This window comes from Cherax quadricarinatus, chromosome 8 (genome assembly GCF_038502225.1).
Source record: "Cherax quadricarinatus isolate ZL_2023a chromosome 8, ASM3850222v1, whole genome shotgun sequence".
Lineage (NCBI taxonomy): Eukaryota > Metazoa > Arthropoda > Malacostraca > Decapoda > Parastacidae > Cherax > Cherax quadricarinatus.
In genome coordinates, this window is record NC_091299.1 from 4,483,408 (window position 1) to 4,503,834 (window position 20,427).

General features: G+C 43.3%; 1 protein-coding gene across 4 annotated transcripts in view; it reads left to right on the forward strand.

Annotated features, from left to right (window-relative positions):
- Positions 1 to 20,427, forward strand: part of trc (Serine/threonine-protein kinase tricornered) — a 316,149-nt gene that overhangs the window by 22,584 nt on the left and 273,138 nt on the right. Inside the window, exon 1 of one of the 4 annotated variants that reach the window (XM_053771863.2) lies at positions 1,764 to 4,103. The exons of 2 other annotated variants lie outside the window; for them this stretch is intronic. In XM_053771863.2, the coding sequence (XP_053627838.1) occupies positions 3,989 to 4,103 (115 nt within the window). In that variant the 5' untranslated portion in view covers positions 1,764 to 3,988. Of the gene's footprint in view, positions 1 to 1,763; positions 4,104 to 20,427 lie in introns of those variants that run through there. One more of the 4 variants, XM_053771862.2, reaches the window with a different exon arrangement.

Sequence of the window (20,427 nt, forward strand, 5' to 3'; positions counted from 1 at the left end):
AATTGTGTTTAACTGGTGTTTTATTCATTTAAAATGGTTCTCCTTATAAGAAATGACTAGTGTCAGTTGTATGAAAGGGAATGCTCCATTTTATTGTTGATATGCATTACATGTAATGTAAAGTACATATTTTTTGTATTTATAGCCTTTCATTACACGAGGGCCATTAAGCCGTATATCATTAACACGCACATCGTTACCATGCCTAACCCTTCTAGGGTAGGGTAGGTGCCTGAGCCCGAGCCTTTAGCTCATAAGACTGTCATTCCCATTTGCCTCCTTGGGGCGGGGATGGCAGACCAGAGAGGCCTAGCTTGTGGCTAGGCCTGGGGACAGTTGGTCCCAAAGATGAGGTACTTGTGCCTCCTCCCATGGGAGACTTAGGTCTCAGACACTTCCTAAAGAGGGAGCCAAGGCCGGGCCACCACTTGGAAAAGGCCCGGGCCGAGAGAATACCGGCAAATCTTTAATAATAATAATAATCATTAACACGATTAACATATAAATACCCTAATTCATAAACTAGGGATTAATACTTTAGTTCCTAAAATGGAGATTGAAGTATACGGCATTATATCTTGCTTGTATACAAAAAATTGAGGGAGAGATATTGGTGAATTTGTATATTGTTGAGATTGAAAAGCCTCGTCACGGTACCTTTTGGCACGGTAGAGTTGAAAGAAAATGAATGACATTTGAGGGTTACTTATAAATAACAGCAGATATGTAAAAACAAATTCACTTTAGGGTAAAACACTGAAAATTATCATCTTGCTGTTGCGTATCTTTCCACGAGAAACAGGAAAAATTTTCTCGATTTAGGAAATAAAAGAACATAGTGATAATTCCTTCCTAATCTTGGTATGTAAGACGTGCAAACAGTTCTTTATTTACTGTCATAATACAGGATGCTTGAAGGATGCCGCAGCACAATTGTCCATTGTTAAAGCATGGCGGAAGTGCTTGGGTATTTGAAGAGAATAGGGTGGAATTATCTTTATTGCCATCATCGTGTTTATATTTCCAAGTATTATTAATCATGATAAGATAAAAAAAATAGTTATCAGTGGAGAAGATTGGGCACCCCTTTTGCCGCTGTTGGTGGTGTTGGTAAGGTGGTGGTGGTAGTGGTAGGGATGGTGGTGGTTGTGTTGTCTCCCGACGCTTGCCAGTCAGCAAGTCCTCACAGGCAGTTTCGCTCCGTGGAAGCGTGTGTCCATCATAGTGTTGTGTGAATTTTTATTTTTTTGAAGGATCTTCCCCCTCGAATGAGTTTATAGGCTGAATACTGGGCTGTGACTAACCGAAATAAAAAGTTAGACTTAAATCTCGAGTATATGTTTAAAAATAAGTCCTCTTAGAAGTTTTAGTGAGGCAGCCTCGTGGATGTCAAGGTGTTGCGAAGAGTACTGTGCAAGCCAGGGCTCACACATGCTGCGATTCGTTTGAGGATAAGCTTGTCGCTGTGGAATAGCTACGGAGTCTTAACAGTGACGTAAATTTCAAGTAATTTTATGGCATACTGTGTAACGGTTATACTGAGAACATCTGGCGTCGAAGATGAGCCGCGCATAATCATGGCAGCCTGTGAATATGATGGATGTTACTACTTTAAAACAAGTCCATTTGAACCTTAATGCGTTTTATTAAAGTATTATACAGAATACACTACAAAACAAGTAAATCCGCATGAAGGCCCTAGGAATAATGTGTTGTCTAAGGAGAACGGATCGGGCAAGAGGTGCATCATTAAGGGGTGCTACATTAATTTCACTGAATCATTACATAAGTGAAATATTGTAATTAATATTTTTAATTTTACTACCATGTGTAGCTAACGTGATGCTCTGGGTCATGTTTTATTCGCCAACTTGTGCCAATTCCATAAAACTTTTTAAATTTCTGAATCATAATGTTACAAGTCTAGCACCAGTGCTAGGTGCTGATCGGAAGTTCTTACCGGCTATGTATTCATGGATTTTATTAATTTTATGCCTTCAGGTGCCTTGATGCCTGTGAAGGGCTTGATCTAAGAGCTAGGAGCTACCATCCTTTTGGGCGTAAGAGGTATAAACACCAAAAAAGTTACAGATTGGGTTCAGTGTCCAATTTGCTGCTTTCTTTGATCTACCCTCGTGTTCCAAACGTATGATCCATACGGTTTTAACGCTTTCTCAAACTAATAATCTGTTAATTTTATCAACTGTTAGCACGGACTAAATGGTGCTAGAAATGTCCTGACCTTGTACCCGGAAGGTATTACCAAGACGCACAAGAGAAGAGGGGAAACCGCTATGGTGGACCAGGAAGTACTGCTCATTCTGCACCTGTTTAAGACCACGGAGGTCGATGAGGTCGCCTGTAACATTTCCTCGAAGGGAATGCTAATTAATAATATTCGCCCCTTGCACAAGCCCCAGATTCAAGCTGAGCTTGTTGACGCTGTGCTGCGTGTAGTCTGTGGGTGCGGTGTGTTGATGCTGTGGGTGTTACACGTTAAGGAGGGTTAGCCACCCAGGATAACCCAAGAAAGTCAGTGCGTCATCGAGGACTGTCTAACTTATTTCCATTGGGGTCCTTAATCTTGTCCCCCAGGATGCGACCCACACCAGTCGACTAACACCCAGGTACCTATTTGCTGCTAGGTGAACAGGACAACAGGTGTAAGGAAACGTGTCGAAATGTTTCCACCCGCCGGGAATCGAACCCAGGCCCTCCGTGTGTGAAGCGGGAGCTTTAGCCACCAGGCCACCGGGCCTTAAACGTTGATTGTCGACGCTGTTACACAAAGAAATTACGTAAATAAAAGTAATTATGCAATGAAATTTATATTTTTAATTTTTAACTTGAAATATGCTAAGTTCGTTGTTTATTGCAGTTGATTAGTAAAAATAAAGTGGAAGAGGCTTGTCTTCCGTCGTAATTTTAAGTATGATCCTGTTTTAAACCCGCCCCTCACCATCGTGAAAAAAATCGTTGGGCATTTTCATCAAAACGCCAGGCAGGTGCACTATTTATTTACTTATGATTAAATAAACTTTTTTTTTTCTGTATGTGACTAACCTTACAGTAATTTAGCCTAAAATAAAAGCTGATTCTCTGTAAACAGAGCGTTCAGAAATTAACGTTGGGGTAATGTGCTAAAAAACGAACAGTATCAATGAGGATAGATTGCTTAAGGGAGCGAATGTGCATGTGTGCGTGCGCGCGTGTACTTATGCTAGGGGAGGGTGTGGCATATAACACCAGGCATCGACCGGAGCTCTACATTAGTCTTAACCGCAGATGGCAGACCAAGAGCTCCACCAAGATAAGGACACTAGCATACTACCACTAATAATTTTAGTTACGAAATAATTACTAGAAGATGGTGTGCCACTGTTGCAATGCTTGATGCACGCGTGCCGGGGAATTCTTCATGATAAATATACATGTACGTTCAACGCCGTAAGTTCCGTGTTCTCTATATATACCGAACTTTTTTTTTATCTAGAGTCAGTTAATTAAAAGTACTGTTTTAAAATGTTTATTTATTAGCATAGTGTAACTTTAGTTTACTTCGGATTCACATATTTTGATTGAATCAGAAAGCTGTATTTACTTAAAATGATTATAATAATGCGAAAACACCGATTAACCAGGATAAACGTGAAAGTGAAGTGATTTTTTTTATTCTTTCTTTACTATGCCTGAAACTTAAAACACGAGTGGTGAGGATGGAGCCTTGTGTTGACCAATAGAGACCAGGTATGACACCACACGAGCTTACTCTTATATGCCAGTTTCACTATGGTATTCATCCAGTACACGAAAACTTGTTCGGTTATTACTTTGTAACAGTTAAAAATTTGTAGCAAATGAACGGAAGTGATACATTTATTAGTGGTTAATATCAGTGGGCATGTTGAAGTACATGTGGAGTCCTGAAAAATGCAAAATGTTGAAAACTTAAATTTGGTGTGTGTGTGATGCCAGAGTGTGCCTTGAGATGGCACTGAGTCTCATAGACAAGGAAGACTCAACCGTTCCTAGTGGAAAGAAGGAAAAGTGGCGATTCTGGTTCTACTTCACCAGGAGGAAGAAGCGGGCTGCAGATAAATCTGGTAAGTGAAGAACAGCTAGAATTTTTTTTCGCTGATGATATGACATATGTATAAAAATACACTTTGTTATATAGAAGCCACCACGTCAAAGGGAAAGTTGTTCTTGCATTAACGCTTAACTGGCGAAAGTAAAAAAAAAATATAAATTGCTATTGGAAAGACTGGATAAAATGTTAAGAAAATGAATGAATGCAACAACATAGAATGCCAATTTTGAATTAGTAAAACACACACCTTCTGATCTAAAATCATCAAAACCCTCCGCATTCTGATGAAAGATTAGCAACGCATTTTAATCTATTTTTACCAGCTCCTAATCTAGGATTAGCGACACCTAATCAAGGCTTAAAGTAAAATAGCAACATTTTCTAATCTAGGTTTATCAACACTTTCTAATCTAGGATTAGGTCATTATAAGCTAGACAGCACAACACACATTTAATTTAGAGTAGCAAAGACATTGACAATATTGGAAGCATGTATGTACATCATCCGGGAGAAGTGACTACAGTGCATAGCTTGTGATCGTAATGTATTCAGCGGGATATACAACTTAAAATTCCGAGAACACTTGTAATTTAATTAGTGTTAGAAGAAAGAGACGCACTAGCTGGTAGAGCATTCGGCCCTTACCACCTAACACTCAGCTCAGGTTTGGTTCCCGAGCTTGGAAAGAAACATAATTATGTATAGGCAAGTCTCTTGGAAAAAAACATAATTATGGGCAAGTCTCCTTGTACCTCATGCTTCTGTTCACCTAGTAGTAATGTACCTATGCGATTGTACTGTTATGGGGGCGGCAGTATACCTTAGAGCTGGGTTTTGAAATAAGCTGAGGTAATACAACAGATCTTTGCCGGTAAATTACACTAAACAAATGGACATCTTTTAATTATGTTAGTAGATAGGCCAGATTGCACCTACACAGCCGAAGATCAATCCGAACCTTCCTCTAAGACACACCAGCCTTTAAGATTTGAAGCCGATAAGAAGAGGCATTCTCCGGTTATTGAATGGTTACCGTTAATACCTGTACTTTACTTGTAGTCACTTCCTGAGGGGAGCTGCCCGATCCCAGCCTGGTCTGGTGCTGGCCTGATCAATCAGGCTGTTGGTGGCCGCCGCCTGCAATATATATATGCAGAGAAAGTACAGAGTTTTGCAATAAGATTAGTCCTGGAGCTAATGGATATGTACCATGAAGAGAGAGAAAAAGGGAACTAAGCCTGATAGGGTGGACAGGGACATTCTTCAAGAGACAGGAAACAGGAAAACGAGGGCACAGCTGAAAGTTGAAAACAATTTCATAGGGATATTCACTCTTAGAAAGTTGAACGACCTGCACAAGTGGTAGAGGCAGGATCCATACATAGCTTTAAGAAGGGGTACGATAGATTAGATTTTAGATTTTGCCACCGAAGTGGCTAGTTTATTGTGCACCCCATATCCATTATGTGGACGGTAGCGCAAGAGCATATTGATACACAAAAGGCCTAGGAACTAGGCCCCAAAAGGGTTAATAGGTGTACATATGGGTTTTTATTTATCTACATATTTACAGTTCACTTATCTGTTACAAGCAAATTTAGGAAATTTGCTTAGTATATCTGGTATCTTATTTTCATTAATAAGATATCTTGACATGTCACGTAGGTTATTATACTGTATCTTTTTATTCCTCAATAAGTGGACAATTAAGCACATAGTGTTCAAGACAATGACCATATGCCTGGTCACATAATTTACATTTAGTTTGATCATCATCTGTGTCTCTCCCAAACTGCCAGAAGTACTTGTAACCAAGCCTAAGCCTGGCCACTACAACATCAGTCTGTTCACATTGCAAGTTGCTCCATAAACATACTTATCTAGGTTCATGTTATCATAGTGGGTTATAGATCTACTCAGGCTTCTAACTGCATTCCTATAACAATCATTTTCATTATTTACTTCTCTCCTAATATTATTCCTAATGCTAGACACAGATATACCCAAGTTATATTCTACATTCTCCTGGGTACTTTTCTTGGCTAACATATCAACTTTATCATGAAGGAGTAATCCAATGTGTGATGGGATCCATAGCAATTGTACATTAATTCCTAAAGACGGCGCCGGATCAGCCGGGCTGTGGTTCGTACGTTGGATTGCGTGCGGCCAGCAGTAACAGCTTCGTTGATCAGGCCCTGATCCACCGGGAGGCCTGGTCGTGGACCGGGCCGCGGGGGCGTTGATCCCCGGAATGCCCTCCAGGTAGACTCCCTGATTTTTAAGTATCTATACCTGGCTTCTCGAATGAGCATGTTGTTGGAGTCATATGAGTCAAGAGCCTTCAATGATGACATAGAATCAGTAATGATGATAGAGTCAAGCTCGGTGTCATAGGTTAGCTTTAGCGCCATTAGGATTGCAAACAATTCAGTTTGCAGTGTAGACGCCCAGTTGTTAATTCTTATGCCTAACTCAAATTTATTATGGTTCTTAACTAGGGAGGTGGCAACAAGAGCAGATGCAGCCCTGCCAGAAGACTCCTGTTTAGATACATCAGTGTATATAATTTGTGATAACTTATTACTACCAGCTAGGCGAGAAATTTCTTCTTGAGCAGTTGTTTTAACAAGTGATTTAAGGAAGGAATTACTAGCAATGAGCTTCTTGGGAGGGACTTGTAGGTATGTGATATTAAATGAACACATCTTCCATGGAGGGGTGAAATGCTCTTGTTGCCTACAGTAATACAGTTCATGCAGGTACGATAGTGTTTTCGAATCACGAAAATTAATAACAGGATTACAAACAAATTACAGAATAGGTCTGGTTCGAACCCATGGCAAATGAGTCTTAAAACTCGTAAGCCAGTGGTTAGCACTGGTTTCAGATTTAAGACTCTTACCCTGGGTTCGAGCCCCACCCGTTTTGCGATGTGATAAGCTCAAGAAGCCAGGAGTGAACCTTGTAGTGGCCAGCAAAGAAGTGGGATCAGTAATTGAGACTCGACCCCTGCAAACCACAAAAAGGCGAATACATAAAGGTGAGTACAACCCGGCTGATTAGGAACTGATTTGAAGAATTGATAAGTTCCCTTTTGAAGATAGCTAGAGGTTTGTTGGTAATTCCCCTTACGTATGAAGGGAGGGAAGTGTAGAATCTTGGTTCCTTTGTACGTATTTTGTTCTCTATGTATACTTCGCGACCCTGCTTTTCACCAGTGGTATCCGGAACCGTTTGCCAAGTCATTTTCACGAGTAGTGATGTCATTGTGTAGATTTGGGACCAGTCGCATCTGCTAGAAAAATGACAGGATGGATAATGAGAACCTTCAAAACTAGGGATGCCAAGCCCATGATGACACACTTCAGGTCGCTTGTTCTATCTAGGCTGGAATATTGCTGCACACTAACAGCACCTTTCAAGGCAGGTGAAACTGCTGACCTAGAAAATGTACAGAGAACCTTCACGGCGCGCACAACGGAGATAAAACACCTCAATTACTGGGAGCGCTTGAAGTTCCTGAACGTGTACTCCCTGGAACGCAGGCGGGAGAGATGATTATATACACCTGGAAAATCCTAGAGGGACTAGTACCGAACTTGCACGAAAATCACTCACAACGAAAGCAAAAGGCTCGGCAGACGATGCAACATCCCCCCAATGAAAAGCAGGGGTGTCACTAGCACGTTAAGAGACAATACAATAAGTGTCAGGGGCCCGAGACGTCAACTGCCTCCCAGCATACATAAGGGGGATTACCAATAGCCCCCTGGCTGTCTTCAAGCAGGCACTGGACAAGCACCTAAAGTCAGTACCTGACCAGCCGGGCTGTGGCTCGTACGTTGGATTGCGTGCAGCCAGCAGTAACAGCCTGGTTGATCAGGCTCTGATTCACCAGAAGGCCTGGTCACAGACCGGGCCGCGGGGGCGTTGACCCCCAGAACTCACTCCAGGTAATCCCTCCAGAATAAGATTCTAGTATCTGCAAAGCAGGATACAGTGCTATAGTTTGTCAGATGAGAAAAAGCGCTGGGTCTAGTACTCTTCCTTGGGGAACGGAACACTCCACTGTAGCAGCTCCTGGTTTCACCATTTACTCTTACTCTTTGGATTCTGTTTGTTAGAAAGTTAAATATCAGTTTGCCCGCCTTTTCGACTACGCGCATGTTGTGCGCAGTTATCCCATGGTCGCACTTGAATGACTATAGATTTAAAGAGAGATAGGGAAATACTGTTTTGACAGTAGAATTGTACACGAGCGTAACAAACTCCCAGGTAGTCATTGAGGCGAGAACTTTGCATAGCTTTAAATCCCAGCGACGACCGTTTTTAACGTTTAACTATGCTCTTGTGTAGATGTTTCCCACCTCTTAATTAGCAAAATGTCGTTCCTTTGGTCTATTTTCATAACTCGTACCCCAGAGCTCGGGAATAGTCTGTGCAGCTTTTCCAGTTTCTTAACACGTTTGATTTGGTGCAGGTTCAATGTTGGTATTACATACTCCAAGATGGCCAATCTGAAACAGACGATCTTAACAATATATATATATATATATATATATATATATATATATATATATATATATATATATATATATATATATATATATATGTATGTATATATATATATTATATATATATGTCGTGCCGAATAGGCAGAATTTGCGATCTTGGCTTAAATAGCAACGCTCATCTTGCCATATAGGACAAGTGAAAATTTGTGTATGCAATAATTTCGCCAAAATCATCCTGAACCTAACGAAAAAAATATATTTCACTGTGTTTGTTTAGTATTAAATTATTGTAAACAAATCTGAAATGTATTTAGTTGCGTTAGGCTAAAATAAATTGCTCTTTTTATAATAAGGTTAGGTAAGTTTTCTAAGATTCTTTTGGTGCAAAATTAAAAATTTTTACATTAACATTAATGAAAAAAATATATCTTTAAATGTATAAGAGAAAATTTCAGAGAGGACTTAATTTTAAATGAGTTCTTGCTAATTGACCAGTTTTACATATTCGGCACGACATATATATATATACATATATATATATATATATATATACATATATATATATATATATATATATATATATATATATATATATATATATATATATATATATATAATTATATTATTGCGTGTGTCAGAGACAGAGATGCAGACAGACATAAACGGTATGCATCATAAAATCGGATGACTGCCGAGTGCACCACTGCAGCAGCCTCACAAAGCATAGCACAGCAAAATGAATCACTGGGGTGGCGCTCCAGACCCTGTGATATATATAACTCCATCTTAGCACTTGCGTAACCCCTGCCGTGGTCCGCACCAACCTGAAGAGTGTAGCTTTCTTAATAAAATTATATATCGCATTTTGTTCTCTTAGTGAAACATACTTCGATTTCATGAGGGATATGTATACATGCTAATGAAGTATGTTGTTTAGTATTTTAATTAAAATTGTTTTAGTTTGTTTTGTAATTGTATTGAAATGAAACACTTCGGGAGTGAGACACAACACCAACATTTCATGATTAATATATGTAATTTGAGCAGAATGCTGCAATATTAGACTGATTCATTGGATAATACATTAGGATATGAAATTACCTGCCTATATTTGAGGCACCTGCCTGAGATGCGGAGTACTGTACTTGTCGAGTATATTGAGGGATTTGCTTAGTATACAAGGATATCGACTTACTTGACCAGGATATTATGGTTTATGTATATATATAATTTATATTTTACACTGATCGATTTGTTTTAAATTGTCGGCATATGGGAAGAGCTAGTGCTAATTTTGAATAGAGATGGTGATAAAAAATAGGAACATAAGACCAAAGAAACACTCTGGAAGGCATTTTGGCCCATACTAGGCAGGTCCGACTCACCCTCAGGATTCTAGCCAGCCAGTAACGCTACTTGGGAGTCACTTAACAACTCTTGTTGCCAAACTATTACTTCGAACTTGAACACATTGCTGCGAGTTCTGTCTTGGCTAGATTCAGCACGTACCATAGAGCAGAAACTTTTGTCTAAAAGAGTAGCAAAGCATTTCCAAATAGAAGGGGCGTTTTGGCATGCCTTTCAGTTCATTGATTTTTGCCCGAGCTCATGCTTTACATAAAACTGTTATTCTAGGTTAGGTTAACGTAAAAAATCCAATATTTACGTACAGTTGACGGAAAATAACCACAGAGCATTAACGGAGGCTTACCTACCTACCTGGAGGGTATTCCAGGGATCGACGCCCCCGGTCCACGACCAGGCATCCCGGTAGATCAGGGCATGATCAACTAGGCTGTTAGTGCTGGCCGCACGTAGTCCAACGCACGAACCACAGCTCCGCTGATCCGGCACCGGCTTTAAGTATCTGTCCAGCCCCCTCTTGAAGGCAGCCAGGGGTCTATTGGTAATTCCCCTTATACCTGGTGGGAGGCTGTTGAACAGTCTTGGGCCCCGGACACTTACTGTGATTTTTCCTAGTGTACCAGTGGCGCTCCTGCTTTTCACTGGGGGTATTTTGCATCTCCTGCCCGGTCTTTTGCTTTCGTAGGGAGTGATTTCTGTGTGCAGATTAGGGACCGTTCCTTCTAGGGTTTTCCAAGTGTACATTATGATGCATCTCTCTTGCATGCGTTCCAACGAGTGCAAGTCAAGTGCTTCTAAGCTTATCCTGGGACTCATTGTAGTCCCTTAAAAGAGTTGGTATCACCACCCCTCGCTGTATTCATGACTCTTAGAATGAAACATTATCTAAAGAATGGCTCCTCCATGTTAGTGTCTTTGTCCACTGGTTGAAGTTTGATGTGCTACAAGCAGGGAAGAAACTTGTGTCACAAGAAAGAACATCGAGGCATCATATGTGGACGTGCCAGTAAATCTAGACTAGGGTTATACAACTTGTTAAGCGTTAAGAAAGTCTAATCGTGTGTGACAGACTCAACATTTACTGTAATCTACCCTTGCTCTCAAACACTCAAGACAATTCTGATTTCGTGAGACTCCGTTTGACACTGAGGATCCCCCCCAACCCTTGAGATTGTAATCCCACTTCACACTGTAGGACCCCCTTGACACTGGAATCCCACTTCACACTGTAGGGCCCCCTTGACACTGGAATCCCCAGTTCACTCTGTAGGGCCCCCTTGACACTGGAATCCCCAGTTCACTCTGTAGGACCCCCTTGACACTGGAATCCCATTTCACACTGTAGGACCCCCTTGACACTGGAATCCCCAGTTCACACTGTAGGACCCCCTTGACACTGGAATCCCACTTCACACTGTAGGACCCCCCTTGACACTGGAATCCCACTTCACACTGTAGGACCCCCTTGACACTGGAATCCCCAGTTCACTGTAGGACCCCCTTGACACTGGAATCCCACTTCACACTGTAGGACCCTCTTGACACTGGAATCCCCAGTTCACACTGTAGGACCCCCTTGACACTGGAATCCCACTTCTCACTGTAGGACCCCCTTGACACTGGAATCTCCAGTTCACACTGTAGGACCCCCTTGACACTGGAATCCCACTTCTCACTGTAGGACCCCCTTGACACTGGAATCTCCAGTTCACACTGTAGGACCCCCTTGACACTGGAATCCCACTTCACATTGTAGGACCCCCTTGGCACTGGAATCCCCAGTTCACACTGTAGGACCCCCTTGACACTGGAATCCCACTTCACATTGTAGGACCCCCTTGACACTGGAATCCCACTTCACACTGTAGGACCCCCTTGACACTGGTTATCCCCATTTCACACTGTAGGACCCCCTTGATACTGGAATCCCACTTCACACTGTAGGACCCCCTTGACACTGGAATCCCACTTCACACTGTAGGACTCCCTTGACACCGGAATCCCCATTTCACATGGTGGAAACCCCTCTTGAGACGCTTTGGAACCCCTCTTGACACTGTGGAATCCCACTTACGGTTCATGCAAAGGGAGTTGATCGTCGATCAGTCTTCTAGTGTTGTGTCCTGTTGCCTTTGTTTTTTTGTCGTCCCACTTCCCTTTTATTTTCAACCTCCTCCGGTCTTGGATACAGATGTCTTGCTGCAGACAATAGTGAAGAAAAGACTAGTTGCAGAACGCTGCCCCAGTAAAAGTTTCTTTTACAATTTTTTCCTTCCCTCCCTCCCGTCTTAATCCTAACTTGAATATAGGGATTAACAATTGGGAGTTGGCTGTTGTGGCCATGATCTCTACGGTTACTGCAGTAAATATCTTTTATAGCCATTGCTTGTCGCTGTTTCCAGAGGTCTGCATTGTGGGGTCAGCCAGTGCGGTTGTTCCTGTCACTTTTGCCACTCTTGTTTAGCTGCTACTGCTACGTTTTATGATCCCTCCAGTTTTTACTCTACCGTAGATGTGCTGGTGTTTTTTTTTTAATCAAATGATGTTCCCAGTGTTACATTGGTTACAATGTTTGTAGATATTTCTTTGTTTCATGCTTTTCCTTCTCAGAACTTTGGTTGCTATACTCCTTGATGCTGCTGTTATTAGTTAATTGGTTGTTTTACTTTCTAATGCTGTTAGCTAATTATTTTTTACATTCATGATGCTGCTTTTATTAGTTAATTTGTTTCCATACCATCTGATGCTGCTGTTGTTAGTAAATAATATCGTTTTGTTGCTGGTACTATTGTTGCTTCAGTTCCTGTTCTGCGTAACATTGTTCATAGAATTACTGTAATGACATCCTCTTCATCGCTATTTGTGTGTTTAACATGGGTCGACAATGTAATTGTTTCGTAATTACCCGTTTGTAAAGTTTCCAGTTGTTGTACACTCACTAGTTCCTCTTGGGTACCAGTCCAGTAGTTGTACACCCTCTAGTTCATCTTGGATACCAGTCCAGTAGTTGTACACCCTCTAGTTCATCTTGGATACCAGTCCAGTAGTTGTACACCCTCTAGTTCATCTTGGATACCAGTCCAGTAGTTGTACACCCTCTAGTTCATCTTGGATACCAGTCCAGTAGTTGTACACCCTCTAGTTCATCTTGGATACCAGTCCAGTAGTTGTACACCCTCTAGTTCATCTTGGATACCAGTCCAGTAGTTGTATACCCTCGAGTTCATCTTGTATACCAGTCCAGTAGTTGTATACCATCTGGTTCATCTTGGATACCAGTCCAGTAGTTGTACACTATCTGGTTCATCTTGGATACCAGTCCAGTAGTTGTACACCTTCGAGTTCCTCTTGGATACCAGTCCAGTAGTTGTACACCCTCGAGTTCCTCTTGGATACCAGTCCAGTAGGTGTACACCCTGTAGTTCCTCCTGGATACCAGTCCAGTAGTTGTATACCATCTGGTTCATCTTGGATACCAGTCTAGTAGTTGTATACCATCTGGTTCATCTTGGATACCAGTCCAGTAGTTGTACACCCTCGAGTTCCTCTTGGATACCAGTCCAGTAGTTGTACACCCTCGAGTTTCTCTTGGATACCAGTCCAGTAGGTGTACACCCTGTAGTTCCTCCTGGATACCAGTCCAGTAGTTGTATACCATCTGGTTCATCTTGGATACCAGTCCAGTAGTTGTGCACCATCTGGTTCATCTTGGATACCAGTCCAGTAGTTGTACACCCTCTAGTTCCTCCTGGATACCAGTCCAGTAGTTGTATACCATCTGGTTCATCTTGGATACCAGTCCAGTAGTTGTACACCCTCAAGTTCCTCTTGGATTGCAGTACGTATTATGGCACGATACCCAACTTTTTTACAGATACCGTTACTTTTTCAATATATTTTTGAAATTATGCTAAACATGTTTAATAAACAAGGGAATTGCTATTGCTCAATAGATTTTTGTCAGTCCATAGAAGTTAAATATTAAATAACTTAATTTCTTTAAGATGCCAGTGTCATTACTCGTTAGTGATGACAGGAACCCCCATGACGCTTACAAATTAAAAGAAATAAAATTTCAGAATACAGGCAGGCCCTGCTTATACAGCAGCTTAGAGTCTGGGCTACTGCTGTACGGCGAAAATCGCTGTAAAGTGAAACATAACATTTCTTCACTTTCAAATGAATATTAAATCTTGATAGCACGTTTAAACTCTCATATATTAAGTGACCAATAGAGCTAGGACTAAAAAAAATGGATATACAGTACACACATTACTCACCTATAAATATTTTCGTCCTTAGCTTATAGTGAATGGTCAGTATATTTATTGTAGGAAGTCTGAATAATTGAAGAATGGATATAATTGAAAACCGCTGTAAAGTGAAGCGCTGTAAAGTTAAGCGCTGTAAAGCGGGGCCCCGCCTGTGTCCATATTTAGCAATCTGATAACATAATCAGAAATAATTTAGGAAAATAAAAGTGAATAATTTCCGGTTAGTTATATTTATGAAGCTTTAAAAGCATTTTGAACACTTGAAAAAGTACTTTATTATAATTAGAAATTGAAAACTCTTAAATTATAGTTCAGAAATTCAGCAACAATCTTTATATTAGTAAACTGAATTAACTGACATATTTCCATTATCCAGGTCAATTTTTTTTTTTTAACTTTACACAAACCTGGAGTTTACCTGGAGAGAGTTCCGGGGGTCAACGCCCCCGCGGTCCGGTCTGTGACCAGGCCTTCTGGTGGATCAGAGCCTGATCAACCAGGCTGTTACTGCTGGCTGCACGCAAACCAACGTACGAGCCACAGCCCCGCTGGTCAGGTACCGACTTTAGGTGCTTGTCCAGTGCCAGCTTGAAGACTGCCAGGGGTCTGTTGGTAATCCCCCTTATGTGTGCTGGGAGGCAGTTGAACAGTCTTGGGCCCCTGACACTTATTGTGTTGTCTCTTAACGTGCTAGTGACACCCCTGCTTTTCATTAGGGGGATGTTGCATCGTCTGCCAAGTCTTTTGCTTTCGTAGTGAGTGATTTTCGTGTGCAAGTTCTGTACTAGTCCCTCTAGGATTTTCCAGGTGTATATAATCATGTATCTCTCCCGCCTGCGTTCCAGGGAATACAGGTTCAGGAACTTCAAGCGCTCTCAGTAATTGACACCTTGAAAAAAATAGAAAAACAAAATTAATGCCTGAAATTAAAAGAAAATACACAGACCCTTTTAATAGCTAAAATTTGAAATTCTCAAATTGAAGTTGAGGAATATCAACATCTCCCTATTTTCGGAAAGTAATCTGTTCCTATGAAGAGAGTACATGTTGTCTCCAGTGCTAAACATTGAAGAGTGTGTGTGAACTTCGATATTTACTGGATAATTGCTAGTAATGGAGAAACTGTCTTATTTTCTTTTCCACAACTCTCTCGTATTTCCTTTAGGCAATAACGCTGGTGCCATATATTTGTCTATTTCTATTTTTTATGTTTGCCGTAAAATCGCGTTTTACCTATTCGGCACGACATTAGAGAGAGAGAGAGAGTGTGAGAGTGTGAGTGTGAGTGAGTGAGTGCTTGTATGTCCATGCTAGGCGCCTGTGAAGTGTTCACCCACTGCCTGCCTGGGTGATCCAGAAGACTGTGTTGTGAGTTGTGTGTGTTAGGTCCCAGGAATGCGGGTGGGTGAAAGATGCTCTGTGTTGTATTGTGAATACTGTGTGTACATGTGGATCACATTACAAGCATCTAAATTTTAGCATCTCATTGGCCCAAGACTGTTCAACTGCCTCCCAGCATACATAAGGGGGATTACCAATAGACCCATGGCTGTCTTCAAGCAGGCACTGGACGGGCACTTAAAGTCGCTACCTGACCAGCCGGGCTGTGGTTCGTACGTTGGATTGCGTGCATCCACCAGTAACAGCCTTGTTGATCAGGCCCTGATCCACCATGAGGCCTGGTCACAGACCGGGCCGTGGGGGCGTTGACCCCCGGAACTCTCTTCAGGTAAACTCCAGGCCCAAAATCTAGCTTCTTTGTATGTGTTTGTCTCAGCTTCTGGGTCCTTTCGTATCTACTCTTGAAACCTGTATGGAATTTCCCTCCTCCACTTCCTCATCTAGTTTATTCCACTTGTTTACCAGAGATGAAGAGGTTTTTCTTCTCGTCTGTTTTTAATGTCTCTATTCGCCCTCCAGTTATGTTTTTGTTTCTCTTTATTGGTTGTCAAATTTAGTACCTTAGCCTCTGATTAAAGTTCAAACCCTTGAACTCCTGGACTAGTTTTGTTGCAAGCTTCTTGACCTTGAGATTCCGAACATACTTGACCAAATATGAGCTCCATGCTGTTCCATACTCTACATTAAGATAGGCCAAAAATATGCCATGCACAGTCTTAAGATTCTCTGTTAAGGTTCCTGAAGGCTTCTTCAGTCTTCGCCTCCCTTCCCCACAGACCGGTCCCAGACCGGGTCTCTCCTTGGATCAAGGCTGTTACTGTTGGCCTCACACAGTCCAACTTTGAGAAACTTGTCAAGTTCCCGCTTGAAGCAGAAAATTCTAGGTGAAAATGATGAATCTTTCTCGCCTACATTTCAAGGTAGTATAAAGCTGAGGAGACTTAAATGTTCCCAGTAGTTAAGATTTTTTTAATGTGTACAAGTAGTGAAAGTTTTCTGCGCGTTTTTCAACTTATCAATCTCGTCTGCCTTTAATAGCGCCATTAGAATGCAGCAGTATTCGTCTCAAGAGAACAAGTGACTTGAAAAATTATCAGTAGCCCAGCATCCCTTGTCTTCAAAGTTCTAATTCTATTGTCCGAGGCCCGCTGGCAGACTTTACTCACATATTTTTTTTAAGATTCTATATAATTTGAATTCATATGTGCCTAAATATGGAGACAGAAACAGTGGAGAGGTGAAGATGAAGTGATCAGCCCATCAGTCTTGAAGTAGTTTTGAGGTGCCTAGTCCTTCAGCCATGCAGAGGATGAGATGAAAAGCTGAAAGCTGGCTGCGTTAGCTGGGTGCCAAGGTATTGGACCAGCGTGGTACGGTGGTAGAGCACTGCGTACCTTGTTCTAAGGTTCGTAGGTTCGAGTCTCCTTCGACCTGAGATTAATACTTACATGCACACATATATATACATGCACACATACATATACATGCACACATATATATATACATGCACACATATACATTCACACATACATATACATGCACACACACACACACACACAAATACACACACACACACACACACACACACACATATATATATATATATATACATATATATATATATATACATATATATATATATATACATATATATACATGCACACACATATATACGTGCACACGTATATGTATGTGCACACATACATGCATACATACATGCATACATACACATGCATGCATACACACACACACACACACACACACACACACACACACAGGCAGAGGAAATGTTTGTTCCTAAGGACAATAGAAAAAATGGGAAGGCCATAATGAGCCCTTGGTTTACCCGAACGTATAGGGAGGCAAAAACTGAGTGCTCTAGAGAATGGAAAAAGTACAGAACGCAAAGAACCCTGGACAATACAGATTAGTCGACGAGCCAGAAATGAGTATGCACAGATAAGGAGGGAGGCCCAGCAGCAGTAGGAAAACGACATAGCATCGAGAGTCAAGTCTGACCCGAAACTGTTTTATAGCCACATTAGGAGGAAGACAAGTCAAGGACCAGGTGGGGAGTTCACAAGCAACGACCAAGAGGTGTGTGAGGAGCTCAACACGAGATAAGGAAGTATTTACACTGGAGACAGAAGAGACACTGGGAAGACAAACAGAGGGGTTCACCAACAAGGGATATACCGACAAGTGTTGGATGAAATACACGCAACAGAAGAGTAACTACACCAACAGCACCACTACTGCCACCACCACCCACCACACCACTACCACCACCGTCGCTAGCATCAACAGTAACTACACCACCACTACTACCACCACTACTATTACCATCACCTGCTGGTGGTGCAGTAACAGCAGCAGCATCAGTAGCATCACGTGTACATACAATACCACCTGTGGATCACCTTGCCCTACATTTTCCCATTTGTTCAGTGTTTGTGTGGTGGTGAGAGCATGAACCTCTATTCATCTGTATTTACAAACCTCCGTGTCAAGGTGTGAGTGTACGTTCACACCGTGTCAAGGTGTGGGTATACGTTCACACCGTGTCAAGGTGTGGGTATACGTTCACACATCTCCTTGTCAAGGTGTGAGTGTACGTTCACACCGTGTCAAGGTGAGTGTACGTTCACACACCTCCGTTTCAAGGTGTGAGTGTGCGTTCACACCGTGTCAAGGTGTGAGTGTACGTTTACACCGTGTCAAGGTGTGAGTGTACGTTCACACCGTGTCAAGGTGTGAGTGTACGTTCACACCGTGTCAAGGTGTGGGTATACGTTCACATCGTGTCAAGGTGTGGGTATACGTTCACACACCTCCTTGTCAAGGTGTGAGTGTACGTTCACACCGTGTCAAGGTGAGTGTACGTTCACACACCTCCGTTTCAAGGTGTGAGTGTGCGTTCACACCGTGTCAAGGTGTGAGTGTACGTTTACACCGTGTCAAGGTGTGAGTGTACGTTCACACCGTGTCAAGGTGTGGGTATACGTTCACACTGTGTCAAGGTGTGGGTATACGTTCACACCGTGTCAAGGTGTGGGTATACGTTCACACACCTTGTCAAGGTGTGAGTGTACGTTCACACCGTGTCAAGGTGTGAGTGTACGTTCACACTGTGTCAAGGTGTGGGTATACGTTCACAGTGTCAAGGTGTGGGTGTACGTTCACACACCTCCGTTTCAAGGTGTGAGTGTGCGTTCACACCGTGTCAAGGTGTGAGTGTACGTTTACACCGTGTCAAGGTGTGAGTGTACGTTCAAACCGTGTCAAGGTGTGAGTACGTTCACACCGTGTCAAGGTGTGAGTGTACGTTCAAACCGTGTCAAGGTGTGGGTGTGCGTTCACACCTCTGTGTCAAGGTGTGGGTGTACGTTCACACCGTGTCAAGGTGTGAGTGTACGTTCACACCGTGTCAAGGTGCGAGTGTACGTTCACACCGTGTCAAGGTATAAGTGTACGTTCACACCGTGTCAAGGTGTGGGTGTACGTTCACACCTCCGTGTCAAGGTGTGGGTGTACGTTCACACCTCCGTGTCAAGGTGTGGGTGTACTTTCGCACACCGTGTCAAGGCGTGGGTGTACGTTCACACACCGTATCAAGGCGTGGGTGTACGTTCACACAACGTGTCAAGGCGTGGGTGTACGTTCACACACCGTATCAAGGCGTAAGTGTACGTTCACATATCTCCGTGCCAAGGTGTGGGTATACGTTCACACCGTGTGAAGGTGTGAGTGTACGTTCACACCGTGTGAAGGTGTGAGTGTACGTTCACACCACCGTGTCCAGGCGTGGGGTGGGTGTTCACACACCTCCGTGTCCAGGCGTGGGGTGGGTGTTCACACACCTCCGTGTCCAGGCGTGCGGTGGGTGTTCGCACCTCCGTGTCCATGCGTGGGGTGGGTGTTCACACACCTCCGTGTCTAGGCGTGGGGTGGGTGTTCACACCTTCGTGTCCAGGCGTGGGGTGGGTGTTCACACACCTCAGTGTCCAGGCGTGGGGTGGGTGCTCACACCTCCGTGTCCAGGCGTGGGGTGGGTGTTCACATCTCCGTGTCCAGGCGTGGAGTGGGTGTTAACACCTCCGTGTCCAGGCGTGGGGTGGGTGTTCAAACCTCTGTGTCCAGGCGTGGGGTGGGTGTTCAAACCTCCGTGTCCAGGCGTGGGGTGGGTGTTCACACCTCCGTGTCCAGGCGTGAGGTGGGTGTTCACACCGCGTCCAGGCGTGGGGTGGGTGTTCACACCGCGTCCAGGCGTGGGGTGGGTGTTCACACCGTGTCCAGGCGTGGGGGGTGTTCACACTTCCGTGTCCAGGCGTGGGGTGGGTGTTCACACCTCCGTGTCCAGGCGTGGGGGTGTTCACACCTCCGCGTCCAGGCGTGGGGGGGTGTTCACACCTCCGTGACCAGGCGTGGGGTGGGTGTTCAAACCTCTGTGTCCAGGCGTGGGGTGGGTGTTCACACCTCCGTGTCCAGGCGTGGGGTGGGTGTTCACACCGCGTCCAGGCGTGGGGTGGGTGTTCACACCGTGTCCAGGCGTGGGGGGGGTGTTCACACCGTGTCCAGGCGTGGGGGGTGTTCACACCGTGTCCAGGCGTGGGGTGGGTGTTCACACCGTGTCCAGGCGTGGGGGGGGTGTTCACACCGTGTCCAGGCGTGGGGGTGTTCACACCTCCGTGTCCAGGCGTGGGGGGTGTTCACACCTCCGTGTCCAGGCGTTGGGGGTTTTCACACCTCCGCGTCCAGGCGTGGGGGGGGTGTTCACAC